General features: G+C 49.5%; 3 protein-coding genes across 3 annotated transcripts; 2 read left to right on the forward strand and 1 right to left on the reverse strand.

Moving 5' to 3' along the window:
• Positions 1 to 1,392: 1,392 nt before the first annotated feature.
• LOC134547090 (epoxide hydrolase 1-like) lies at positions 1,393 to 10,819 on the forward strand. The gene is made up of 10 exons (XM_063390641.1): positions 1,393 to 1,524; positions 2,809 to 2,832; positions 3,744 to 3,957; positions 4,765 to 4,945; positions 5,735 to 5,965; positions 6,333 to 6,462; positions 6,782 to 6,996; positions 8,885 to 8,993; positions 9,317 to 9,442; positions 10,424 to 10,819. Exons 1-10 carry the CDS (start codon positions 1,496 to 1,498, stop codon positions 10,623 to 10,625), a joined length of 1,461 nt encoding a protein of 486 aa, XP_063246711.1. The 5' UTR covers positions 1,393 to 1,495; the 3' UTR covers positions 10,626 to 10,819.
• Positions 10,820 to 10,953: 134 nt separating this feature from the next.
• On the reverse strand, positions 10,954 to 15,127 carry MAD2L1BP (MAD2L1 binding protein). Its single transcript, XM_063390642.1, has 2 exons — positions 13,949 to 15,127; positions 10,954 to 13,256 (listed from the first exon to the last, which is right to left on the reverse strand). Exons 1-2 carry the CDS (start codon positions 14,132 to 14,134, stop codon positions 12,726 to 12,728), a joined length of 717 nt encoding a protein of 238 aa, XP_063246712.1. The 5' UTR covers positions 14,135 to 15,127; the 3' UTR covers positions 10,954 to 12,725.
• A 121-nt stretch (positions 15,128 to 15,248) lies between these two features.
• Positions 15,249 to 25,968, forward strand: GTPBP2 (GTP binding protein 2). The gene is made up of 13 exons (XM_063390640.1): positions 15,249 to 15,555; positions 17,746 to 17,772; positions 18,372 to 18,556; positions 18,861 to 18,969; positions 19,503 to 19,700; positions 19,974 to 20,148; positions 20,784 to 21,003; positions 21,428 to 21,563; positions 21,955 to 22,013; positions 22,780 to 22,951; positions 23,230 to 23,394; positions 23,760 to 23,967; positions 24,064 to 25,968. The coding sequence occupies exons 1-12, from the start codon at positions 15,373 to 15,375 to the stop codon at positions 23,955 to 23,957; spliced, it is 1,827 nt and encodes a 608-aa protein (XP_063246710.1). The 5' UTR covers positions 15,249 to 15,372; the 3' UTR covers positions 23,958 to 23,967; positions 24,064 to 25,968.
• The last annotated feature ends 622 nt before the right edge of the window (positions 25,969 to 26,590 follow it).

Consider the following 26,590-nt stretch of genomic DNA (forward strand, 5'->3'; position numbering starts at 1 on the left):
CACTGCTCTGCCACTCGTGGAAGCAAGGAGAATAGTCCTTAGCAAAGTACGTCTTTGTTGAAAACGTAAAAGGCAAAATACTGAGCATAGTGCATAATATGTCAGTGATTCACCTTTCTCTTTCATGTATTTATTCTTTTTTTTCCATACTGCTCTTCTGCTCACTTCCCCCCACCCAATACTCCTTACGCTTTGAACTCTCATTTACCCAAGCTGTCAAATTCCTGGGAAGGAGAAGCCTTTATCCAGGACTATTTTTACCAACCATGAGGAAAATGAAGTCTAGGTACCTGAACTAAAACCTAGCATTGATTTCTGTAGAAAATTAAAAACTGAACTTTTCCTTTATGTTTTGGCTGCTGCACATCATGGGTGCACCTGGAATACAGTCAAGTGATATACAGGTTGCAAGGGACACCTGGAGGTGAGCAATCCCAACCCCTGCTCAGAACAGGTTCAGGTATGTCAGATTGCTCAGTGCCTTGCTCCTGTCAAATTTGGAATGCCCCCAAGGATGAAAATCCCACATCCTCCCTGGAGCCCTGTCCCAGTGTCTGAATACCTCGATGGAGGAGCAATTTCTCCTCATATCTAACCTTAACTTCTCTTGTTACAATTTGTGTCCTTGCGTTTTGTCCTTCACCTCCTCCAGGATGACTCTGGGTCCATTTTCCCTCAGCTTTTCACTGGTTAACTGTAGACAGCACTAAGATCCCACCCTTTACTCTTTCCTCTGCAGATGAATATGCTTCCTCACCTTCCTCGTACACCACGCCGCCCAGCCCCTCAGTAGCTTGGTGGCCCCGCACCTCCAAGGCTGCGGCCCATTCCGGTCTCTCTTCCACCAGCAAGGCCAGAGGTGGCTGTGGCAACCCAGATGTGGCTGTGGCAACCCAGATGCAGCCTCCCGAGCGCTGAGGAGAGTGAAGAATCCCTTCCCTCGGGCTGCTGGCTCAAGTTCCTGCTGTAGGGCTCTGCATGGGCTGTATGGCCCAGCTGGCCTCTGCTGTAAGGACGCGGTGCTGTCTCAGCCCGGACCGAGCACCTCACCCAGCCCCTGCAGGGCCGCTTTCTGTGCGTTCGGCACGCAGCCTGTGCTGGGGCACGGGGCTGTCCCTGCTGCCCGCAGGACCTGGCCGCTGTGGAGCTCCATTTGGGCCGCTTTCTGTGCATTCGGCACGCAGCCTGTGCTGGGGCACGGGGCTGTTCCTGATGCCCGCAGGACCTGGCCGCTGTGGAGCTCCATTTGGGCCGCTTTCTGTGCATTCGGCACGCAGCCTGTGCTGGGGCACGGGGCTGTTCCTGCTGCCCGCAGGACCTGGCCGCTGTGGAGCTCCGTCTGCAGCGGCACGCTCAGGCAATAGGTGGCACTGATGGACGGTGTGGTCCGCCTTGTCCCCGAGAAAACGTCACTGCGGAAGGGAAAGCCGGCAGAGGAGAAACTGGGATTGCGCCCTCCTCACTCGGAGCAGCGGCCAGGCAAAGAGGAGCGGAGATGTGGCGGGAGACCCTTCCAAACGCATGGTGAGACCTGCTCGGCACGGGCAGGAGGGACTCCAGGCTGGGCCCGCTGGGGCTGGGGGAGGGAGAAAGCCCCGGGAGGGTCTCCAGGTCATCGGAGAGGGGGAGCAGGCAGCTGAGTTCTCCTGAGCAGGAGTGCGGAGGAGGTGTTGATCGACTGAGCCTTGTCGATCCACAAGATCCCCGCTTCTGGGACAGACCTGCTTTGTTAGCAGGGCAGGGTTTGTGCCGCTGCCTTGTTACCTGGTTTCACACCTCTGCTCACCGACCCCCGGGATGCAAGCGCAGGGGATATTCCTACCTGTTGCATAAGCTGTTTGTTCTAAGGAGCCCTGCTCTTCCATGTCTGGAAGTGATTTAAGGCAAAAATCACACGTAGTGACGCGGTCTCAGCAAGTTACCAAATGGCCTTGGAGGCTATTGGGGTATCCAGTAAAGGCTCCAGGTTCTGCACTTCAGACAGCAGAGGGAAACAATTCCAGGTGATAACAAACACCCAGTGGACTTGGTTTTTCATGGATTAGCAGGTCTTTTTTTCTTTTTTGGCATTTGTTTGGGTTTGTTTTCTCTAAATACTATAATTATTACACCAAAGAACTCCCTAATGTTGCTGCATTCCACAAAGCAGAGTAACAAGACTTGCTTCTATTGTTGCTCGATTTTAGATTGTGCTTTTCTACCAGAATCCACCGGGCTTAAAGGGAAATGAGGAGGATACTTTTTCGCAGGCAGGGGACACCTAAAGGCTTGATATCCAGCCAGGGGTAGCCAGAAGTGTCAAAGGTTCAGCAGCTCATTAAACTCTGGATAGGGAAGGGTCCCACAAGCCTCTGGTGGTGCCAACCGTGCAGCACGATCAGCACCACATGGCTGGCAGCAGAATAACCCCGGAGCCCGGAATTGCCCTGTTGAGGCTCTGCACCTATTGCAACACAGAAGTCAAAGTAAACAATTTTCTTGGCTGAAGTTACACAGCTGCTCACAGGATGAAACACTGCAAGGACACCTGTGCAATTATTTTACTGCCTTTTATCAAAGTTGTGCTGAAGGAGGGAGTATTATGGCAACAAATTATCTAGCTGAAGCACAGCCCAGAAACACTGTCTCTTTGTACAGAGGCAGTGCTTTGTGAGCCCCTCTCTGCCAAGGAGTAGGAAAAATAATGGCAGATGTTGCCAGGTGGCTAAACAGCTTGTGATCACATCCCTGGGCAATGAGTGGTACTGGCAAGGCACTTTCTCTGCACCTCAGATTGTAAGGATCTTTCTGTTTTTTCCCTTTTTGTAGGGAGACCATCTTGTCCCGGATCAGGTGAGTGGAAGAGCTGTTCTGTGCTGTGATCTCTTCTTTTGGTTAGTGCCCTGATTGGGGCACAGCATCATCCCTTCCATACTCTGCATGACAACAGCAGGAAAATCTTCACTCACAGCCCCCTTGCAGCCCCCTGCAGGAGCCCCAGACACCTCTACTAATCCCAAAGGGAAGCTGGAGAGTTTGAAACACAAGTCAGCGGGATGGGAAGGTATACTACATTTAGGACTTCATGCCTGTCAACTCCAGCTCTGGTAACTTAGTTCCCATACCTCAAGTCTGGGACCTTGCTGTTTAGAACAGAAACAGGGACACCAGCAAACACTCCTTACTTGACAGCTACGGGGGAGAGCCAGGATTTCTCCTAGGGCAATCCTGGCTCTCCCCCGTAGCTGTCAAGAGATTGCCCTAAGAGATTATTGAGTCTGTAGGGGAGCTGTGTATGAAGCACTGGTAAGAAAAGCATGATCAGCACATCCAGCTCTCTTCAGCAGCTGAAGACTTTTGTCTCTCGTCCTGCTCCTCAGCCCACTCTGCCCATGGAATTTTTATTCCTGGACAAGTCCAGCTGCCACTGTCTCATTACTGCAGTACCTGCCTCAAAGCAGATTGGCCCATATCCTATTGAAATCTGTCCCCCTGGTTCACAAGGAAAGGGACAAGGAAGATTTGTGGTCAGCAAGTCCTGATCAGCAAGGACTTGAGACCCCTGAGAAGCCTTGGTAGATAGAACCCTGCCCCAAATCTTACCTGTGATATTCAAAAAGAACAGAAATACCGAGTCCCTGCTGACTGCCTGGGACTTGTAGGCATTTGTCCCTGCTCAGTCCCAACACATGTGCAAACAAGCCTCAACATAAGTCCCTTTGACACTGCTGTTGTTGAACACAGGCAATTTTGTGCCTCCCCAGGTCTTTTGAATATTCTCAGAAGAATGCAGTCCTGGTCCCTGTGGCCACCCTGGGGGTTGGAGGGATGCTGCTTTACTGGCTCAGATCTGGACGCAAGATCAAGACTATTGACATGGGCGATGGGTGGTGGGGCTCAGGTGAAAGGACCGTAAAAGGGAAAGAAGATGCAAGCATCCGTCCCTTCAAGATTGAAACATCTGACAAAGAAATCGAGGTACCTTTGGCTGGGGGGTAAGGAGGGGCGGAAAGCTGCAAGGGGGGTGCCAAGTCCATCACCCACCTCACTGCTTTGAGGTGCTGCCTTGGGGGTGGTAGCAGGGCACTTCCATGCGCCAGGGCAGCTACCCAGCTCCATTAGATGATGCTCTGGCTCACCATTCCTTATGAAGGGGATTTGAGCTCTGGTCCATTGCAACGTCCCCTCTAAAGACTTTCTGAGACGACAGCCCCTCTGTGCAAGCTGGAGCTTCTCCTGTGGAAAGGCCACACTTTGAGCAGACCTTGACAGTGGGTCTGTGTATGGTGGAGCAGGGCAGGAAGGCATTGGGACAGCAGTGGCACCAGTAGGGCAGGACTGAGGGGCTTCCACAGAGGAAAGGGCTGTAAGGCTGAAGAGGAATGGCGACTTGACTAAGTCATAGCTCCTCCATCCCTGCATGCCTGTCTCTAATTATCTGACCAAGTAGCAGCCAGCAGCTCAGTGTGAGATTCTTATTCTCCCAGCCAGCTGTGCTGCCAAGCTCCAAGTGCCAAAAGCCCTGAAGTGAGTTAGCAGCAAGCCAAGAGTAGGACCCAGTACTCCTGGGTGCCCATAGGGAACTTGTAACCTGTAGAAAATTGTATTCCCCATATAAACAATTCAGTCGGTCATATAAAGCATGGCACTTCTTCAGGAGGGCTTGTGGTGCCCCAGAGAGCAATACAAAAGCCATCAGAGCCAGGAGAGCCTGTCTGTGGCTGCCCTGGCACAGGGCACATGCCAGCAGCTGGCCAGCCTGGTGAGAAGGGCTCCCTTCCACAGGATCTGCACCAGCGCCTGGATCAGTTCCGCTTCACACCGCACGTGGAAGGAGCCGCCTTCCACTACGGCTTCAACTCCACCTACCTGCGGAAGGTGGTGGCCTACTGGAGGAATCAGTTTGACTGGCGCAAGCAAGTGGAAGTGCTGAACAAATACCCCCACTTCCACACCACCATTGAAGGTGAGGGGGCCTCCATGGCTTGAACAGGTCTCACTTGGAAATGTACAGTGAGAAGGGGGAGATGTAAGAAGTGACAGTATTTGAGATAACCTATGCATCACAGCTTAGTGATATGAGTGAAATATAACTAGTGGAGGCTCTATTATTAATAACCTTATAGGGATTAAGACCATTACACAGTGGCAATAAGATTAGGTCTGCTTCAAGATGAGCTTAATCTGGCTCTGAACCTGTTCTAACTAATGATGAGGTGCTTTTCGGCGATTGCCTTGAAGCCACCTTTGAAAACTGCAGAATTTAGCCAGAGGCTGGAATATCTCTCCCAGCTACCCAGTAGCTTAGCCAGGTGAGCTTAGCCAGACTTTACATAAATGATCATTAGATTACGTTAGCCAGACTTTACATAAGTGATCTCTACGTTAGGCTTCTATCATGCCCTTTTTCATGTTTCTCTTAACTACTGTAATGTTTTTGCATGTATTATGTTATTCATTCAAGTGCAGCTCTACTTGTATACTCTGAGACCAGTTTCTCAGGAGATGGATGCTAATCTCCAGTGACCCCAATGTCTGTGGCTGGGGTCAAAATCTCTGTCTGTACGTAAAAAGTGAGACAACAGATACTATGCCAGACATCCCCTTTCAGCCAGGCATCTTCTTGCAGTGGGCTGGTTGTGGAACAGCTGCTCCAGATGCTAATTACAGTTTTGCTGCCCTCCTTCTACGGAATGCAGAGCAGAAACTGTGATGGTTTCAGAGCTTTAATTTTTCTTTCTTGGATATGTGGCAGGGATTGATATCCATTTTATCCATGTGAAGCCATCCTATGTTCCTCACGGCCGAGCCGTTGTGCCTCTGCTGATGGTCCATGGCTGGCCTGGCTCCTTCTATGAGTTCTACAAGATCATCCCTCTGCTCACGGAGCCAGCCAAGCATGGCCTGAATGAGGGTGATGTGGTGTTTGAGGTCATCTGCCCCTCCATCCCAGGATATGGCTTCTCAGAGGCCCCTCACCAGAAAGGTAAGCAACAAAAAGGCTCTGTTGGAATTGCAGGTTTTGGATTAAAACCTCAACCATCCCTGGCAGCCCTGGGCACTGCAGTTTGTGAATGCAGATGCCTGGCTCTTCACTAAGGCCCATGTGGCTGAGGCTCTGGGGCTGGCTGTGATTTGCAACACAGTGGTAACTGGAAGTCAGGTCTGATTTTGCTTTCCACTGAATTTCTTTCATCTTGTGTTCACTTTCTTTCCAAGAAGTGAGGCAGAGCAGCATTGCACACTGTCCCTTCCCACAGCTCCACACACATGTGCCTTGGTCAAGTCACAGTGTTTGGCCAGGGGAAGAACACTAGGTCAAACAGGTCTCCTGTGTTTCTCTCTACCTACAGAGTTTGACTCCATAGCAACTGCTCGCATATTTCATAAGCTGATGAACAGATTGGGCTTCAAGAAATACTACGTACAGGGAGGAGACTGGGGATCTCGTATTACCACAAACATGGCCCAGATGCTGCCACAGTAAGTAGCAAAGGAAATCAGTGCAGAAAAGCTGCCTCCAGTTCCTACCCTGCCTTCTGGATCCATAGTCCTACCTTCTGTTTGCCCTGCTTCTCATCCCCTTCTGCTTTGTTTTCTTCAGGGACACCCCATCCTGTGTATTCAGTTGCATTCATATGCTTTGTATTGATTTTTTTTTTAACCATGATGAACCTGAAGGGCTTTGTGTATATGATTCAGTCTAGTGTTTATCTCACAGCTGCAGTCCAAGTTGTTTTCTAGAAAACCTGAAGATGGAAAATTGCTTGATTTAACCCTGTATTCCTTAACTTACTTTTAGATCTGTGAAAGGGCTTCATGTGAATCTTGTTTTCATCGGCAAACAAAGTTTGGGAAGGTTGATTTGTATAATGCTTGGGGCTTACGTACCATGGCTCGTAGGCCTCAGTAGGGAAGACGCTCGACGTGTCTACCCTTTCATGCAGAAGAACGTATATGACGTCCTGCGAGAGTCTGGATACTTACACATCCAGGCCACCAAACCTGACACTGCAGGTAATGCACCTTCTCTGTATCCCTGTGAGCATGGTCACGAATCACTTGTGGTACAGGAAAACAACGGCCAGCCAAATTTGAGAAGCAATGAGTGCCGGTGAGTTCTGGTGACTGAGTACAAGACCCATGTGGGCAATGAGTTCATGGGGATGAGAACTGTGTAAAATGAAGTTAAAAGAAACCACTCAAAAAAAGATGGAGATTTCAAGTATAACTTTTCAAGATCTCTTAACTAGCATGCCACTTGTCTTGGGAATGAACCCCTTTCCAAAGAGTCTCTCAAAAGTAAAACACAGGGTCCTGAAATTGAAGCTTTGAGAATTAATTGGGGCTGAAAACAAGAAAAATATCACAAGCAAGGAGGTACAATGTGAAAGTTACAGGAAGGTAGACAAAGCTCAAACAGCGGAAAAGCCAGAATGCTGACATCTTGGAGCCAGTGGATGAGGACTATGAAGAAAGATATGGCCATTTCATAATGCTTAAAGGAACTTTTTCCATCAGTCCCCACTAGAGAGGGTTCTAGGATATTGCTTTATTAAAATAAACCCCCATCAGGAAAGACAGCCGAGCTGTCTCAGGCTGGTGTCAGATTTGGAGACAAGAGAACAAACAGCCCCCCATCCTGGCAATTCGCCAAAGGAGATGAAAAAGAAACTCAAACTGTAATGTCAACAAATGCCTAGACTATTGCTTGAAGTGATCACAAACCCAACGAAATAAAAGGACATAAATATACCAAGTGGGAGGGAGTTATGGTGGTGGTGGTGTTTCTGGTTGCTTGAGTGTTTTTAAGGGCCCAAAAGTGAAGGTATCCACAGAAGAAATGAAGATTAGTATGTCTACTCTCTGATTAGGAATCTGACAGAATTGTTTAAACAAGGAGAATTGATTTACAGGAAATAATATCACAGGGAAATCATGCTTCAAGAATCAGAGCTCTGGCAGAATCAAACAGCTGTAGATCCACTTTAACGGAACTTTAATAATTTCCAAAAATATTTTGTTGAGACTCCTCCCCCGGCATTCTTAAGAAATTGAACTGCCTTAAGAAAAGGATTAGAACTAGTTAACATGAGAGTCCAAGCACAGGAATAAATCAGCAATTTCCAGGGGAGGGAGAGAATCATAAAAATCTGTGCTGACACCTATACCCTTCAACAAGATCCCAACTTCTTTATGAATAAAAGTTAATAATTAGATGTAAAATTGACAGCTATCCAAGCTTTGGTTTATAAGTGACTGGTTGATAAAACCAGCCAAGAAAAGGGGATATCAACAAAGTCCAAAGCAGTTTAAGTGGAGGAAGAAAATGACAGTAGGTTCAAGTTTAGCTGCTGCTGTATGAGAGAATCTGAGAGTCAAGGATAGTGCTCCCAAAAATCAGCTGGATCAATGATTAAGGCAATTTTGCAAACTCTAAAAAAAACAAAAAGCAAAATCACAGAATCCATTATATTCATGATATTCTGAATCTGTTGCATTCCTATTAGCCCTGTTTCATAAATATATTTCAGAATCAGAAGAATACATCCCATCCTAAGCAGGACAGTGTTCCCAAATATTGTATCTGAAGTTTCTTTTCAGAATGTCATCTCTTTACATCTGAATTTGCTCCTTCTGCTACACATCACCAAGAAGGCAATGGAACTTCCTTAGCTCTCAGCTTCTTTTATATAGAAATTATCTGAATTTGTAGTGCCCTCAGTTATAGCCAGAATTCCTTTGCAGGGAATTTGTCACAAATAAAGTACTCTAAGGGATAGATAAATACAGACTCGCTACTGAATTCTCTAGAAATCTCTTGAGCACTTAATGAAAGTCCAGTTTAACTTGCAATGAAGTATTGCAATGCCAGGCAACTGCAACAGCCCTTCTCTTCAATTAGGTTGTGGACTGAATGACTCCCCAGTGGGGCTTGCTGCATATATCTTGGAAAAATTCTCAACCTGGACAGACAAATCATTTCTGCACAGAGATGATGGAGGCTTGGAAAGGTAAGATGTTATTCTGTGAGAAGTCTCATTAAAAGAGTGACTGGTGGGAACTAGTATGAGGATACAGGTAAAATACTGGCCTGTCAAAGCTGAAATTTAAGGATGAAGGGCTTATGTGACAAGCAGTAGTTTAAACTTACAGCAGACTGCCTCCACACTACTGCTTCAGCACCAGGTGGTTTTGCTGACACACAGATGCCAATTAATTTGCTGCTTGAAAATAAGCAGAGATTAAGAGGGACAGCAGTCCTTCAGGGCATGAGCCCGGTACAGAGCACTGAGGAGCAGCTTCCAGTTAAATTTCTTCCTCTCTCTCTCAACAGCAAATACTCTCTTGATGAGCTTTTGACCAATGTGATGATTTATTGGGTGACATCCTCCATTGTGTCCTCAATGCGATACTACAAGGAAAACTTTTCCAAGGACCCTGATCTAAGTGCTCATGACAGGTAATTATGTGGCACATTGCAAGGCAGATTTGCAAATGAGGTTGAAACATTTGCCTGCATCAACAGTTAGATCACTTAGAACAACAAATTTAATTAGTTCCATAAAAATAATTTAATTAGTTTATTTAATAAAAATAAAAGTCCAAAATCTTGCTTTTAATAAATATAGTTAAGGGTCACTTTTCTTTTGAACCTGTAATGCACACAAGGTAGCTTGCAGCCAAGACAGTGCAAAAGACTTGATAAAGCATCAAGCATAGTCTTGTGTTCAAAATACAAGTCTATATACTTATTCACCAGAAAAATGTGACTTGCAGCCCAGTTCAGTAAAAACAAAACAAAAGATCATGGGCACATCTGAGAAGTTAAAACTGAATTAGGAGGGCTATTGCTTGCTGGAGGGTAAGCAAAAAATTACAAGAGTTAAGAACAAACCTGAGGCAGTAATTTGGAGAGCAGTACTTGAAACCTAGCATTTCATGATAGCTTGTAAGTTAAGATGATTCTAAGAGAAGCTGACCACAAAACATTGCTGAGCAGACTTCTCCAAGTAACTGATCATCTAAACAAATGGAGGAGTCTTTCTTTGCGGTCTGAACCAGCCCACCTTTCATTTGTTATGCATTTTGTACAAAATTCTAAGGCAAACAGGAGCTGGCTTAAATAATATTCTTTACTTCTCAGAGAGGTGTGGTATCTTGTCATGGAGCACAGCATTGCAGCTTACAAAAGTTAAAGATGGGAAACATTTCAAATCAACCTGTGTGCAAAGTTGGCTCTACTTCACACCTCTACAGCTATAAACTTCTTAAAATCAATGATAACTAAATAGAAATGTAGCTCCTCAGCAGAGTGCAGACCACGAGGTGCACTGCACCAAGTGGGGAAACTTCTCCAGCTGGATGTGTTACTAGAGACAGAGGTTTTTATAGACTTTCCCCAGGACTTGTTTCATCAGTCCAATTAACTTATGTCTTCTAGGGTTGGCGTATATGTTCCCACAGGGATTGCAGCTTTTCCTCAGGAGATTGTACATGTACCCCGTATCTGGGCAAAGGATGTCTACAAGAACATCATCTCTTACTCTTACATGCCACGTGGAGGGCATTTTGCTGCCTTTGAGGAACCAAAGCTTCTGGCACAAGACATCATGCAGTTTGTCCAAAAAGTGGAACAGCTGTGAGCCTGCAGCTGAAATACATGCATAGAATTGAAGCAAATTATTCTACCAGTGGCAGAATCTTTAGATTGGATTTGTTTAATCCCTCAAAATAATCGTGTATAGAAACCAGCATTTTATTTTGATAATGATTACAGTACTGATTTTTAAAATCGAATTCTACATGTTTTCATAAGAAAAAAAAATTCTAGAAAGCATCTTGTATTTTTTTGTTTCCAGCACCATATCACTACTGCATCCATAGTTCAAGTATAAGAGAATATGTAAACAGTTTATTGCAGTAACATTGCACTCATCTGAGGAAGAGAGGTGAAAGGAACTGGTTAAGGCTTATGTTTAAAAATTCTTTAAACACTTGGGCACCTGCATTCTTAAACACATTACAAGCAGCTTTGGTAGAAGCATAAAGGGTTTTGCTCTCCTGAGCACAAACACTCCTACATTCAAGTTTTATTTCCTTCAAGAGACCTGAGATTCCATATTCAAGTGGGCAGCTGCACATAAGGCAGCTTTCTTCACTCTAAAGTTTTTCCCTTAGGACGAGCTTAAGAAGCAGCTACTGCACATTGTAAACAGATATTAATGGATAACACAGCAGAGAGAGAAGTCTAGTGTTCTCCAATCTCAAAAATATTAAATTAAGTTCCTATTACTTCTATCATCTCATTCCATTCAAAAAGGTCAAAGTTAAAATATGCACCAAGTGTAGAGAGTTACTTCAACCTTTATCCTCTTCACAAAGCGTTTTTAGCACACGATTGTGGATTTTTGACTAGCAACAGCAAGTACCCTCAGTACCAGTAGGTTCACGTTTCTCTTCAGTGGGATGGAATTATTTGAAGCTACTGAAAGCTCATTAGAGCACAGATAATTGCCCGGATGACTGAAGACAACTCCAGCAGCTATCTAGTTCCAACACACTCTCAGGGCTCCTCTCCCTGTCCTGTTCTGCAGTGGACACCAGTCCAGAAGAACAGGCTCATATTCTGATTGCAAGTGACACAATCTGACTAAGAACGGGAATTTGGCAGGTAGAGATAGTGCTAAACTTGATCACATTCCCTTGAACCCTATGCATGTCACAAACATTTAAGTTTCTTCCTCAAGTGAGAGTAATCTTCCATTATTGGGGTAGCACTCCTAATTTTCTCTGAAGAGGGTTAGCAAAGAAACTGCTTACTTTTAATCTTACATGTGACCATTTGTCAGGGCTGGTAGGCAAAGATTAGCAGAAAAAAATAGAAATTGCTAATTGCTACCCTGCCTCCCCTGAACCAGTCTCTTTCAATCTCCAAGACTGCACTAGCTACAAGATTTTTCAGTTGCTGATAAGTCTTACTTTGGAATGTTAAGGAACAGAACGTGAGCTATGGGGAAGAATAATTTTATCAAATAGATAGGCAAGCACTTGAGTACTCAAGTGGGGCACATACCACGGCAGCTGAGGCAGTGTAGGAAGCTGAGGCTGCTGCTTGCAGGGTTGCCAAGGGGCCCCTGGAAGCAGCTCCACCCATCTCCACGGCAGCCCTGGCAGCTCCAGCCCTTTGCAGAGGAACTGCCTTCATCCTGCCCCATTCTTTACTAGCTGGAAATAAATCCCTCCTCCGCAACAATATTACCTCTACGTCCTGCTCCAGTTTTGCCCTCTGTTTTCTTGCTATGGGGAGCCTTTTGAGGACTGCAGAAGCTTTTCCTCCCAGAGAGGCATTTTGCAGGAATTAACTTCATCTGAGTCTATGGGTAACATGGCAAAGGCAGGGTCACAAAATGGTCATATTAAAACTCAGGAGGAAATGGTATGCAGCAGTTTAGCAAGCACACAGCAGGAGAATTTTACTCCCAACACATTAGTTCATCCCGTGTGACAGATCACAGAATGACTGGACCTGTGTACAACTGTGCTATAAAGCAGATTTGCCTTCAACAACTCAGGAAATAAGGACAATAGATGGGCACAGCAAGCAACAGGAAGGTAGTAGAGACCATGAAGAAAAAAAAAAATAAATCAGACATGGTTCAAAAATACATGGTTACATTTGTTAAAATTAATACTTAAAGAAAAAAAAATAATCAATATTCCAAGTAAACTTCTGCGGAAACCATTCATTCACTAAAGCCTTTGAGGGTCACTGGTGCTTGGAACCAGATATAGTCCTCCCAAGTAGGTGCTGTGTGCTGTGGGGATGAGGCACTGACGTGGAGGTGTCCATCACAGGACAACTTCACAGTCAGCTTCCTCCCTCGGGTCGGCACTCGGTAGTCGAGCTTGGGCCGGAACCACTCAACACCACAGTCACGGTGTCCCTGCACCAGGACAAGAGTGGCTGTGACAGGGAGAGCCTTAAGTTCGCTGAAGACATCAGCAACAAACAGGCGGTGAAAGAGCTGGCGAACACAGGGCGCAGTCTGGAGGCTCTCCTCAGCAGTGCCCTCACAGAACCCTTCCAAGTTCAGCTCATAGAGCTCCTTGGGGTTCATGACGTTGCCTCCAAGCAGGAAAAGAACCCGAGGAACCAGCGTCAGACTAAACATGACTTCCAGGTGCTGGAACAATCCCTCCAGCTCCATCAGCAGCTGCTGGCACTTCCTGCTTGGCAGACCCAGGGAAAGTGGCTTCTCAGTTCCATCACCATCCTGGAAAACAAAAATTCACATTACTACATTTAGTTATGAGCATGTATTTGCTCTAATATACTCTGCAGAAAGTATGGCCCATCCCAGAGAGTCAAGGAAAAAGACATTTGTCTCCATTTTGAGAGCTATAGATACCCACATTGGGAAGATGCACCTCTTGTCTCCACATCAGGAAATGCAAGAGGAACACAAATGTACAGTCCATACCTACTCGGTTTGAATCTGAATCACACTACTGATGAATTCCAATAGGAATTAGAAGCCCATCTTTCAAAGATCAGCCATCACTCTGAAATCAATTAATATTTTTTTGTTGGGTTTTTTTTTGTTTGTTTGTTTTTTTGTTGTTTTTTTTTTTTTGCTTAGAGCGTTTCGTGTAACAAAGCAGTGGCACGCTTTGAGCAGAAAGTAGGACGCAATCAATTAAGAACAATTTATCGACACCTTCAGCAGCCTGAACTTAACGTTGCCTTTGCCTCATTTTTAAAAGAGGAGGTAACATCTAGGGATGAAGCCACAACAAACTTTTCACTTTAAAACCAGCAACTTTAAAAGCAGCAACACGTTGCTGTGCGAGTCACCAAGAGAGAACAGGAGCTCGACAGCAAAACTCAAACGCCACGGCCTCCCTTATCCCCCGGCCCGGAGGCCGCCTCCGACACGGGGATGACCGCGCGGCCGCCGCCCCTCACCTGGGCCGCCCGCCGGCAGAAGTAGGCGAGCTGCTCGTAGGGCAGCGGGAGCTGGTTCCGCTGGTGCAGGACGTGCTTCAGGAGCTCGCAGGCGAAGCGGTAGCCGCTGCCCCGGCACACAGCTCCCGGGAACGCCACGGCCACCGCGGGGCTGCCCAGCACCGACCCGTCCCGCTGGGGCCTCATCCCGGCGCCGCCGCGATCCAGGCCCGCCAGCGCCCGGGAACGCGGAACCAGTGACGCGCCCCCCCAACGGCCGCCGCGGGTTTAAATGCCGCCGCCGCCGCGGAGCCTCACGGGAGTGGCGCACGGGCCGCGCCGCGCGCCCCCCAGCGGCGGTGGCAGCGGCGCCGCGATTTGCGGCGCGGTCGAGGGCGGGGTCTCGGTGTGGCTCCGCCCCTCCGCTCCCGATCCAGATCCCGTCCCGGGGCCGCCCGGCCCGGCCCGGGCCTGGAGCTACGCCTGCTTCTTGCAGGGCTGGCCGGAGAGGGCTGCAGGAAGCGGGTCCGCTGTCCTTCGCCCCGCTCCTGGCAGCTCTGGCGGCTCCCGTGTCTTGCGGGGGGAGCGGCCTTCGCGCTGCCGCGGGGAGCTGGAGGCGGGGAGCGTGCAGGGAGTGCCGTGTTTGGAAACATTGCGCCCGCCGCCCCATTGGGTGCCGCCTGCAGCACACGGCGAGTAGAGGGCGGGACGGCGAGAGGAGCCACTCCTCGGCTGCTTTACAGGAACCGCGGCCACCTGTGCCCAGCGCCGCGGTGTGTATCAGTTGTACACAAACAGTGATCCAGTGTCACCCTCCCCAGGTCATAGAGCAGGGAAAGAGAAGGCGCAGTGGCCGTGGAACTGGAGACTGGGAATATACTTAGCGAGGGGATGCAGCGCACAGCTAGAGGATCTTTTGCTGTTCCGGCCGTCCCCGCGTCGGATATTAATGTGTCCTGTGGGATCGCTCTGTATCGGGCTGGTGCCTCTGCGTAGTCATGTGGTACCTCCAATGCCAAAGAGCTTCGAGAGTGCCCCAGTTTCCCGAAGCTAGTCTGACTGACCTCTCGATGTCAATAACCAGGGAACCCGGGGCTATGAACTGCCGAAGGGGTAACCCACGGGAGTCCGCAGATCCCGGGGAACGGCGGCATCCCGCGCGTTGTCGGCCGCGGCCGACAAGCGGCGCCCTCTCCCTTGGACTCCAACTCCCATCAGCCCCGCGGATGGAACCCGTAGGGGAGCTAGCGGGTCGAGCCGCGGGGCACGCCGGGAGGTGTAGTTTCAAGCGGGCGGAGCGCGGTGCGTTCTCGGCGTTGTAGGCGGGCAGGACTCGCTTTCCCGGGGCGCCGCGCGGCGGTCGGTGACGCCGGAGCCGGACCGGCGGGGCCGGGCGGGGAGCGGAGCGGGCGCTGCAGCGGGGCGGCGGGGCCGCGGTATCCGCCATGGACTCGCGGGTGTCGGACCTGTTCGGGGGCTGCTGTCGCCCGGCGGGCGGCGGGGCAGGCGCAGCGCTGCGCGGGCGCGGGGGGGCCGCGCCTGGCGGCGGCGGTGGCTCGAAGACGAAGAAGAAGAACGGGCGGAGCCGCGGCGGGAAGGCCAACAACCCCCCGTACCTGCCACCCGAGGTGAGCTGCGGCGGCCGCCGCGTTCCGTCAGCCGCGGAGGGAGCGGGACCAGGCCCGGGGGCGGGGGGCGCCGCCGCTGAGGGGCGGGAGGGGCCGGAGGGCCCGGAGGGCCGATGCCCACCCCCAGAGCGGGTCGGTACCACGGCCGGACCCCGCAGGTCGGGTGGCGGGTCTGGCTGGAGGTACCGGCGGTGCTGGTGCGGGGCCGGGCCGGGGTCGGGCTGACAGCAGCCGTAGGAGCGGTCCTGCAGCCCTGCCCCCGGAGCCGTGTGCCCGCCTGCCCCGGGCTCTCCTCCGGCCGTACTCGAGGCCCTGGTGCAAGCGAGTTCCCTGCGGGGTCCACCGGACCCTGTCCGTGAGTACTATCGCACTGCCCGGCGGCTGTCTGTGCGCGCTTTGCCGCCTGCCTTCGAAACAGCTTCGAAAATAAACCTTGGCTCGCCTCGTAGTTCCAAACATCCCGTTTGCATCTCTCTCTCCCCGAGAGACGATCTGGTGAGGCTGAGCCCCTTTCCAGATGCCAGACGGGTCCTGGTGACTCCCTTCCCAGCTAATTTGGCGGCTGTTTCCTTCCGTGGGGCTGCAGGTGTATGGGCAGAGGGCAAGGCACTTGTCTCTTGCAGCAGGAAGACGTGCCATTGGTAGTGCGTGGGTGTGTGCTCAGCTGGGGCAGTTGTCACTGCTCTCATAGAACTGTCACTGTGGGGAGAATTACTTTGCCTCGGACTCAATTGCTCGGCCCCAGTCAGTGAGATATTTCTGTAAAATATATAATAGCCTGTGTCTGGAGGGAGCGATTCCTCCACAAGGCAGGCATGGGACTCTTGGGAAGATGGGAAAACATTGCATTGCTACTGTTAGATCTTCTCCACGGGAAGGACTGTGCCCTGCAGCCACAGTTTAGTTCTTGTTCCTTTCAGCTGGAGGCTGGACAGCCCCTGCGGTTTCAAAACAGCTTCCTCTTTCTGGCTACCCTGTGCAGAGTGCCCAAGCAAGTCTAGGCTTGTTGCTTTTCTAGTCTCAAGTGCCTTGGAGAAGACCCACTTCCTTATTTAGACGACAGTGCAGTAGGTGAATGGGTTTTTCTTAGAACTGGAAAGCTGGTGGATGGCAGGAGAGGAAAACTTGCTGCAAGTACCTTTTTCTCATGGCACAGCTCTGCTGCCAGAGAACTGAGCTGACAATTGAGAACTTCTGTTGGCCTTCTGCCACTGTAAGCACCGCTGTGGTTAAGAGCTGAGCTGGAAGGCAAGGAGAGGGCTGGTGCCTCTCCTGACATGCAAATAGGTGTCCAGAGGAAAAGGAAGTGCTTATTGTTGCCAGCTCCATTTAGTCTAACAGAGTATGTGGCTTCCTGCGGGCTCCAGCCTTTTCTTAGTGGTCCTTACACTGAATCAATGGGAAAATTTACTTAAATGTTGTATATCTAATTGTAAAATTAGATATTCTCTTTGGAAAGCTGGAGCCTGTTTTGGTTGAAGGGAGTTTGATGAGTACCTGTGCCTTTCTGTTACAACCCCATCTTCAGCCTTTCCTGAGAAAGTACTTCTGAGCTTATTGTGTACAGACAGTCCCAATCAGGTTTGTTTCTCCAGAACTCTCTGGCCAGTGACTAGCTGGCAGAGGAGTCATTACCCTGCTTCTTTATGTCTGTAGTCCTTCCCTGTAGAGAGGGAAGGGAGAGGAAGCAGAGGCTTTTGTACTCAGGTCCCTGTTTTCTGTGTACATTGGATGGATGGATGGAAGCTGCTGGATAGGGTGGGAGTGGGATGCTGTGGGTAGCATTTTGTGGGTCATGGATGGGTGAGGGGGGAGGCTTTAAATCATATACTGGCCTGTGCATTTTTAAAACTGGAACTCTTTCTCTCTCTGTGACTGTTAGACTGTCCCTATTCTTTACTGTCCAGAAAAAAAATCCCCCCCAGACAGTATTACCTTTGTGCCCCACTCTAGTTTTGTCCTCTGGTGTTCATGATGTGGGATACAAACTGCACAAACAAACCATAAGGAAAGTTCTAGTTGAGTGTAGGAAAGAATGGCAGAAGGCTGGGTCCTAACAGTGTCTCTTTCTGCCACTTTCCCTCTCTTTGAAATCGTCAGCATGAGCTTCAGAATATATGGGCAGGTGGTGCCTGAAGTCCCTGTGCGCACAGCATCTAACTCTTCTTTCTTGTTTCATTCTCTGACCAGGCAGAAGATGGGAACATCGAGTACAAGGTGAGACTTTTTAGGTTGCAGGAGGTCTTCCTCCCAGAGGGTTATTTTGCAGTGAGTAACTTCACCAAAAACAGTCTATGGGTAACATGGCCAAGGAAAGGACAGAAAAGTGGACACTGCACTAAGAAACTACCATTCATCTTCTGTTTCTCTGTGCCAAGCTTTACTCAGTATGCTGAGCTGAAAAAGTTTGATCTCAGTACTCATTCTTAGGAGTCTCTTCTAGTATATGATGCCTGCTGTATTTATCTTGAGAGAGAGATGGAGATATCTCTGAAAATGATTTGCCACTTTCTTGTGGCTGCTCTGCCATTTGCACTTACTGCTTCCTGGATCACAGATTGGTCCCAGAGTGCTGTCCTTAACTCTGCAGCAGGCAGGGTACAGATCCCTCTGTCACGAGGCGGGAAAGCTCTTCTGCCATATGTTTGTACCTTTGTGAAACCCCTTCTCACCTGTCCCATGGCTTCTGTTCAGACACTAATACAGGCTGTGCTTTCTAGAGGTGGGTCAGAGTTGGGAGCATTGCTTGAAGGGATTGGGCAATGGGATTGCCTCTGCGTCCAGGCTGTGACTAGAACTACCCCTCTGTTCCACAGCTAAAGCTGGTGAACCCCTCGCAGTACCGCTTCGAGCACCTGGTGACACAGATGAAGTGGCGGCTGCAGGAGGGCCGAGGTGAGGCCGTCTATCAGATCGGCGTGGAGGACAATGGGCTGCTGGTGGGCCTCTCAGAGGAGGAGATGCGAGCCTCGCTCAAGACGCTGCGCCGGATGGCGGAGAAGTACGTGCTCCTTTTACCTGCAGGGCCCACAAGCATGAACAGCCTCCGGCAGAGAGGCTCCCTTCCTGGAGTCCCCTGAGCAGCTGGTGGCTCCATCCTACAAAGCCTCTGTATGACTGACATTCCTTCAGTCGTGAGGCTCTGGAAACACAAGGAAAGTTACAGGGCTTTTGTCTGGAAGCTTGAGGCTCCTTCCCTACTATCCCCAGCCTTCATCCCGTTTGCTTTGTCAGCTGTTACTGTAGAGGTGTGAGAGCTGTCAAGTACAAATGTGTCTCACGCCTGCCTTTTGTCTTTGTGGCAGGGTTGGGGCTGACATTACAGTGCTGCGGGAGAGGGAGGTTGATTACGACAGCGATGTTCCAAGGAAGATAACGGAGGTGCTTGTCCGAAAGGTGCCTGACAACCAGCAGGTAGGGACCTGTGGTTTGGCTGTCTTCTGCTGCTGGAGACCTGGAGGCTTCATACAAGCAGCTTCCTTCTGGGATAGGAACCCATACCCTAGAGGCATTTTGTCATAAGTTGGGCCATAGCAGATGCTTTAAAGGGCTGCCAGAGGGAGGCTTGGTGATAACGCTTCTTATCTCCAAGACTGTGATTGAGGCAGATATCAGTGCAGGAAATTGCCTGCATCAGAGGTGAAGAATTATTTCGCTTCTATGGCAGTGGTTCTGATGCAGACCCATGTGCAAACAAGGAAAGATTTAGAGGTCTGCTGCAGCAAATGGCCTTTTTTTGTGATATTAAAGCCTGATATGTCACATCTCAACTCTAGAGAGTGTATCGTGATTGCTGGGAGCAGGAGCAGAATCTGAGCAAGATTATACTGCACAGTGTCCCTGATGTAGGGAAGATCTCTGAGCTGCATCTCCACTGTCCAGTAGTGCTCATGCACTCAGTACAACAGTGGTTAAGTTTAATGATTCCTTTGTTCTTTTTCCTGTAGTTCTTAGACCTTCGAGTAGCTGTCCTAGGGAATGTGGACTCAGGGAAGTCAACACTGTTGGGTGTCCTAACGCAAGGAGAGCTGGACAACGGGCGGGGCAGAGCACGCCTCAACCTCTTCCGGCATCTCCATGAAATCCAGTCAGGAAGAACATCAAGCATCAGCTTTGAGATCCTCGGCTTCAACAGCAAAGGAGAGGTAAGAGAGTGGGTTGCTGAACTAAAAAGCTGGAGAATAGGATTACCCACCTGTTAGAACTGAGTGGGACAGGAGGGAAGAGAGGTGGCACAGTTCTGTGTCCCTTAAGCTGAACCTGAGTGTTGGTTGTCTGTTTGCAACAGACACTGTTTCTTCCACCCATGGTGGATGATCTCTACTTAGTAATTCTGACATCAAAGTGGATAGATAAGAGCTAGGTTTTCTTTACTTGCCTGCTGGGGCTGCCACTCTCACAAGCTCCTTATCCCTTAGGTGGTAAATTACAGTGACTCCCGGACAGCAGAAGAGATCTGTGAGAGTTCTTCCAAAATGATCACTTTCATTGACCTGGCTGGCCACCACAAGTATCTGAAAACAACCATCTTTGGCCTCACCAGCTACTGCCCAGACTTTGCCATGCTGGTGGTTAGCGCCAACACTGGCATTGGTGAGTGTTGCCCTGCCTGCATGGAGTTACTGCAACATGTGAAGAGGAATGGAGAATGGGGGGAGTGGGTCCTTGTCAGCTGTCAGTGGTTGTCAGAGAAGTTTATTAATTTGTAAGCTTCTACTGATACCTTGTAAGCCAGTGTCTATGAGTGCCTGAGAGAGGAGTAGATCTGGAATCGTCTTACCAGCTGTAGACCACCTTAAACTGTACCCTGGACAGAGAGGCTTTGTTTGGGATTTGGGGCTGTGTTTCTCAGGAAAGAGAACAACTTTGACATATTCTTAGGGGTGATGAATCCCAAAGTCTTGTAAAAAGGCATCTGGAGTTCTCCCACATCTATCTCTGACATTTTTGTGACTGTTCTCTGGCAAACTTTGGCCAAAGAACGAAAAGTACTTCATCTTTCTGAAGCAGACAGATCAGTCACAAAATTTCTTGGTTTTTATTTTTCCGGACTGATGTTTGGTTTTGTTTAAAAGAATCATTGTGCTTTTTCAATGCGTGATGAACTAAGCAGTTACAGTGAAATCTCTAGAGTGGGCCCGTGGGATAGCCAGGAGACACAGCTATTGATAAAAACAAGCTACAGTGGTGACTGCTGCTGCACCTACACTCTCATTTGTCTCCTGCAGCAGGCACAACACGAGAGCACTTGGGCTTGGCCATGGCCCTCAAGGTCCCCTTCTTCATTGTCATCAGCAAAGTCGACTTGTGTTCAAAAGCCACCGTGGAGCGGACAGTGAAGCAGCTAGAGCGAATCCTGAAGCAGCCAGGCTGCAACAAGCTCCCCCTGCTTGTGAATTCAGACGATGATGCTGTTACAGCAGCACAACAGTTTGCACAATCTCCCAAGTAAGGGACCATTCCTTTCTTCTGTTGGGAGCAGGCAATTCAGACTGGGCTGCCATGCAGAGCTGGGGAAGGGTGAACACAGGGGAGGCGATTACGTCTTGAACATCTCTGCTCCTTGTCAAGTTTCCTGCTTTTCATTCTCCAAGAAGGCTTTTTCCCCTCCCAAACTCTTTTCTGGGCTCTGGTAGCAAAGGCTGCATTAGAGTTACTTCTTCATGAGAATAATGTGTGTTGACAAGGGATTAGTGCCTCAGCTAAACACTGAGGCAGAGGTTACTGTGGAGTTGTACCTAGCCTTCTTGCTTTAGCCACTTACTGGTGTAGTATCCATCTTCCTGCGGGTTTCAGTAGATTCAGAATCCCAGAAACCTTCTGGAGCTGTGCTGTGGCCTTCTGCTTATTTCTGTCTATTTGTGTTTGACAGCATCACCCCAATCTTCACACTGTCCAGTGTTTCTGGGGAGAACCTGGATCTCTTGAAAGTCTTCCTCAACATCCTCCCTCCACTGACCAACAGTAAAGAGCAGGAAGAATTAATGCAGCAACTTACAGAATTTCAGGTGGGTAAGGGTAGCTTGTTTCCAGTTCTGACACTGAGAGATGTTTGGGGAATTTGGACACCATGGGTAGAGATGTGGTGAACTCTTGGACTATTGAGAGACATTTTAAAAAGGATTTCATCCTTGAGAAAAGCCTGATAGGCTGGATCTGTCCTAACCATGAGATGTCTGTCTCAGGGATAAGATCATTTCTCTGGTTGCTATGTAAAAGGCAGAGGTTTGTTCCTCTAATGGGAAGGTAGCGGGAGCTGGTGAAGCTCTGAGATGGTGTCTCATGACCAGCAGAGAGATCACCTCCTTCCACACAAGGAGTGGGCTCTTTGTTCTCATTCTGGAGTGCTATTTCATAGCTGTCTGTCTGAGCAGCTTATTCTTGTTGTCCTTGCTGCAGGTTGATGAAATTTATACAGTGCCAGAGGTGGGGACTGTTGTAGGAGGAACTCTGTCAAGGTAAGTGAGCTTAGGCAGATATGTGTGGATGTGAATGGCTGCTGGAGTTCCCACAAGGTTAGAGTCACTTGCTGCAGAAGTGGAAGCTGTGTGAGGCTCAGTCCTGACTGCAGCCAGATGACTGAGCCAAGTGAGAGTGGAGCCCTACAGGGTGCTGGGAAGGTCGTGTAGTGGGAAGCAGACAGTCTGCGCTAAAGTGTCTGGATTAGGAATGTGTCCTGAAGCATGCTGAAAGAAGGCATGCTGGAATCTAGAGTTGGCAGAGATCAGGCGTGATCCCAAGGAGTTGCTTTCTTCCTTCCTCAGGTAGCGGGGAAGAAATGTAAAAGGTAGATCCTCTGATTCCAGCAAGGGTTAACTGCAAAATGTAAAAGGTAGATCCTCTGATTCCAGCAAGGGTTAACTGCACGCTAGCCCATGAAAAGGCAGCTGTTCCTCCATGTTTGGGAGGGATCAGAACAGTTTGGCCACCAGTACATCCTCACTGAAGGAGTGTCATCTGAGGTCTCTCCACCAGAAACAAAGCAGTGTGGCAGAGCACTGAGGGTGCAGTGGCCCCGTCTGTACCTGGGATCCTTAAGAGTGATAGTGTGGCTTTCACTCCTGCTGTAAGAAATCCTGGTTCTCAGCAGCTTTGTGCCCCTGTTAATTGGTCCAGGGTAAGAGTCCAAAGACTTGGCCCTGGGGAATTTGTTCAGGTTAGTCTTGGAGGATAAAATGTCTTTGTCTCCTGATTTACTGTGTCCTGCTCTTCTACCCTGGGCAGTGGGATCTGCCGAGAAGGGGAGAACTTGGTGGTTGGTCCCACTGATGACGGGAAGTTCCTGCGGCTGAAAGTGTGCAGTATCCAACGGAACCGCTCTGCCTGCCGCGTGCTGCGGGCTGGGCAGGCAGCCACCCTGGCCCTCGGGCCCTTCGACCGCTCCCTGCTGCGCAAGGTTAGTGCTGCTGTTGCCAGGCCGTTCACTGGTCCAGTGAGCAGGGCTGGAGGCTTCCCTGGACATCTTCCATTGGTAGGGTGGGAATGAAGTAGAAATGTCTGCAGGAAACTTGCTGGAAGGGGAGGAAACAGCCAAGTTACAAAGTACAATGAGTACAAGGCTGAGAATGGGATGCGAGCCCAAGTCACAGAGTGGAGGTGTATTTGTGGTTTTGGGGGCTGTTCAGAAGCAGGGGGACTAGCCCTAAATGGTCTGAGCCTTGGGTTGTTCTGCAGGGGATGGTCATGGTGAGCCCAGAAATGAACCCCACCATCTGCTCCGTGTTTGAAGCTGAGATCGTGCTGTTATTCCATGCCACAACTTTCCGGAAGGGGTTTCAGGTGACGGTGCACGTGGGGAATGTGCGACAGACAGCTATCGTAGAGAAGATCCATGGAAAGGTAGGCCGCAGGAAGAAGGGGGAGGAAGATGGACCTCCCTGTGGGGTTTGTTGGGATTCCACCATGCCCTCTAGTAAAGCTGGGGGCTGCTAGTATTTTGAGTAGCAGTGTCCCTTCCTAGGAGCAGACTCTATCTCTGCCCATTTGGTTGCTTTTCCTCCAAACATGTTAAAGAGGTGAACTCTCCATCCTTCAGAGCTTGTGTCTCCCTGTCTCTTGTTATGTATACAGTAATGGGAAGGGCTCAAGCCATGCAGTCTGAAGAAGGCTGCTTATTTGCCTCATCTTCTTACCATCCACATGTGCCTCTTTCTGCACACATCAGCTTGGGAGATGGGTCTAAGCTCTCCTATTTTTCTTTCCAGGACAAGCTGCGGACAGGAGAGAAGGCAGTTGTCTGTTTCAGGTTCATCAAGCATCCTGAATACTTGAAGATTGGAGCCAAACTACTTTTCCGTGAAGGAGTCACCAAAGGCATTGGGCATGTCACTGACCTCCAAGCCATCACCACCAAAGAAAACGGCCTGGAGGAGTCCCTGGGGCCTGGACAGCTGAGCTTCTGACTACCAGTAGGTCAGAGAAATACCCATTCACCAGCACCTGGGGAGAAGGCTGGAAGCTCCTGTGGCTTTCTGAGCAATGCCTGGAGCTGCTGCTGTCCCGTTCTAGTGTGGGTGTCCCTCGTCTGCACTGTGAGATGGAGCATGGGAGAGTTTCTTGCGTTCAGTGCCGTACGTGGGACAAGTTAAGCATGTTCTCCACATCGCCTGCAGCGTTCATCACCCTGCCCTCCTTCAGAATAGATCAGAGGTACCCGCAGACCTGGGCAAGCAAGTTTTGGCTTTGTTTACTGTTTGAAAATTGCTGGTTGGGAGGTGCAGTGCTCTTGAGGACAAGCAGGGATATTTTTACATCTCTGACACAAGATCTGGTCCCATTTCTGCTCTCTGAGCACTGGGTTGATAACAGTGTTCTCCTGAGTCATCCTTCAGCACATCCTTCTGGGCAGGGGATGGAAGAGGCCATGCTACCCACAACAGGGGCTTGGCTGAACTTCTCAGAATGCATTCAGGACACTTTTTAACCTTTTGAATCTCGGCTTTAATCTGCTGTGTGTCCATTTGTGCACTGGTTTTGCGTTACTCCAATCCAAGTGTCTTACTGTTGGACTTTCTGTTCCCACTCACCTTTACACATTTTTTCATCATCACTCCTTCTGACTCCAGGAAGCTGTGGCTGCTCTGAGTGGCACAGCCTCCAAACATAAATAACATCATGAAGACAGAGCTTGTACTTGCATCTGTTCCTTGCAGCAGCTGAACAGAACGCCATTCTGTGGAGCAGAGCAGGGCCCAGGCCTGTGCTGGTGTGAGCAGGTTGTTTCCATGGATGTTCACCTGAAGGTGTCACCTGCACATTGGTAGCAGTGGTTTGCAGTGGGCTCCCTGGTGTGGCTGTTCCCAGCCCACCTTGTTCCTCACACACTTGCCTTAATGTGTGAGGACAGGCTGCATTACCTACACAAAACCAGGTAACTTCTGACAGTGGCATGATTTTTATTCCTTTTGGAGCACGGATTCCTTTCTTTCCACTGCCACTGGTGTTTGTTGTCAGAGGAAACCTGATATTGCCAGCAAGGACTCTGTATGTAGAGTGGAGCACAGGTCTCCCACTCTCTGTCATGCAGCTCTGCTGTGTAACCTGTAAGGTGCAGCAGGGTCTGTAAAGCTGTAGATAGGCTTTTGGTTTTATTGTTGACTGTTAGACCAAATGTGTGTGCTGTGAGCAAAAGACCTTCAGCAAGCCGCGCTGGTTGGTGTGGTGGTCTGCTAGCCGTGACTGAAGAGAAGGACGAGGGCCTGTGATAGCCCTGGACACGCAAGCAGCCCTTCTGCCATCCTGAGAGCAGGTTCTGCTGCTGGCCACTGGCACAGGCGCTGCTGCAGGGCCGTGCGGGGCCGGGGGTCTGCGCTGGGCGAGGCCGTCCCCGGCAGGAGGGTGGGGACTGAACCCTGCCAAGAGCGGGCTGAGCTGGGGGGAGCCTGTCAAGTGGTGGCATAAATGAAGGGAAGGCAGCTTAATAGTTGCAGGAGTGACCTGTCCCTTGGAGGGAGCACCGATCCAGCTGAAAACTGCTGCATCCCCAGCAGAGGGAAAGGAGATGCTGGCTCAGGGTCACTGCTCAAGCAGGATCCCTTCTTTTTACCATTCTGGCAGTGGCCTGGGTATTCCAATGACACAGACTTTTCACCGATGCCTGCAAGGACAGGCCCCAGCTGCCAGCAGGCTCTTCTGTTTGGTGCTAGTAGGTCACAAAGAAAGCTGCCTGGGGATGGGGGACTCCAGCTCTTTGCAGCAGCACTGGTGTTTTGTGCCCCAAAGGGGGGTGCTGTGACCTTTCTGAAACAGCTGATGGCTGGTCTCACCTCATCCCTGCCATCTGTGGCATGACTGTTCTTTGGTGCCATGCTCTTCATAATTGCTGTTTTGTTGTCTTGAATTTTTCTAATGCTGGGGATTGTCCCAGTTCTCCAAGCATCTATATAAATGTACAGAATAAAGATGTTTTATTGAGCTTGCTGGCTGAGTTGTACAATGAGTGAGGGTGGAGCTGGGCTCTTACCCTGCTGCCCTTGGAGCTGGGTCACAGTTGGAGCTGGCTACCCTTCACTCACTCCTAAGCTTCCTGCATTCAGCGCCATAAATACCGCGCCGTGGTGTGGAAAGAATGCACGCGCTGCTGTTTACAATCTTGCGTCCCTGCTTATCTGAGTAAGCCTGGGTGTGCAGCCTGAGGTCACAGGCAGCCACGTCACCCTGAGCACAGCACTTTGGGCATTGTGGGCGGAACAGGCTGCGGGCAGGGCCTCCTCATAGTCACAAATTCCCCCAGAGCCTAATTAAAGAGACGCTTTCTAGGGCACGCATCTAACCAGTGATTTGTTTTTAAAATAGCTTTAACCTTATCAAGAGGTTTGTGACTGCCTTGTCTCCATGAGAACACAGACAAGTTGGGCAAAAAGGTTTCCCTGTGGACATGACTTGTGACTGAAAGGATTTGCCCCTTCTAAACTTGTTTTTGTGTCATAGTGGCATCTGTAGAGTCCAGTCCTGCAAGACACTTAGGAAATGAGATGTGCCACTGTCACAGGAGGCAATCCTGCCAGACTGGTTGTTGTTCCTCTTCACGTGAGGA

Source organism: Prinia subflava, chromosome 2 (assembly GCF_021018805.1).
Source record: "Prinia subflava isolate CZ2003 ecotype Zambia chromosome 2, Cam_Psub_1.2, whole genome shotgun sequence".
NCBI lineage: Eukaryota > Metazoa > Chordata > Aves > Passeriformes > Cisticolidae > Prinia > Prinia subflava.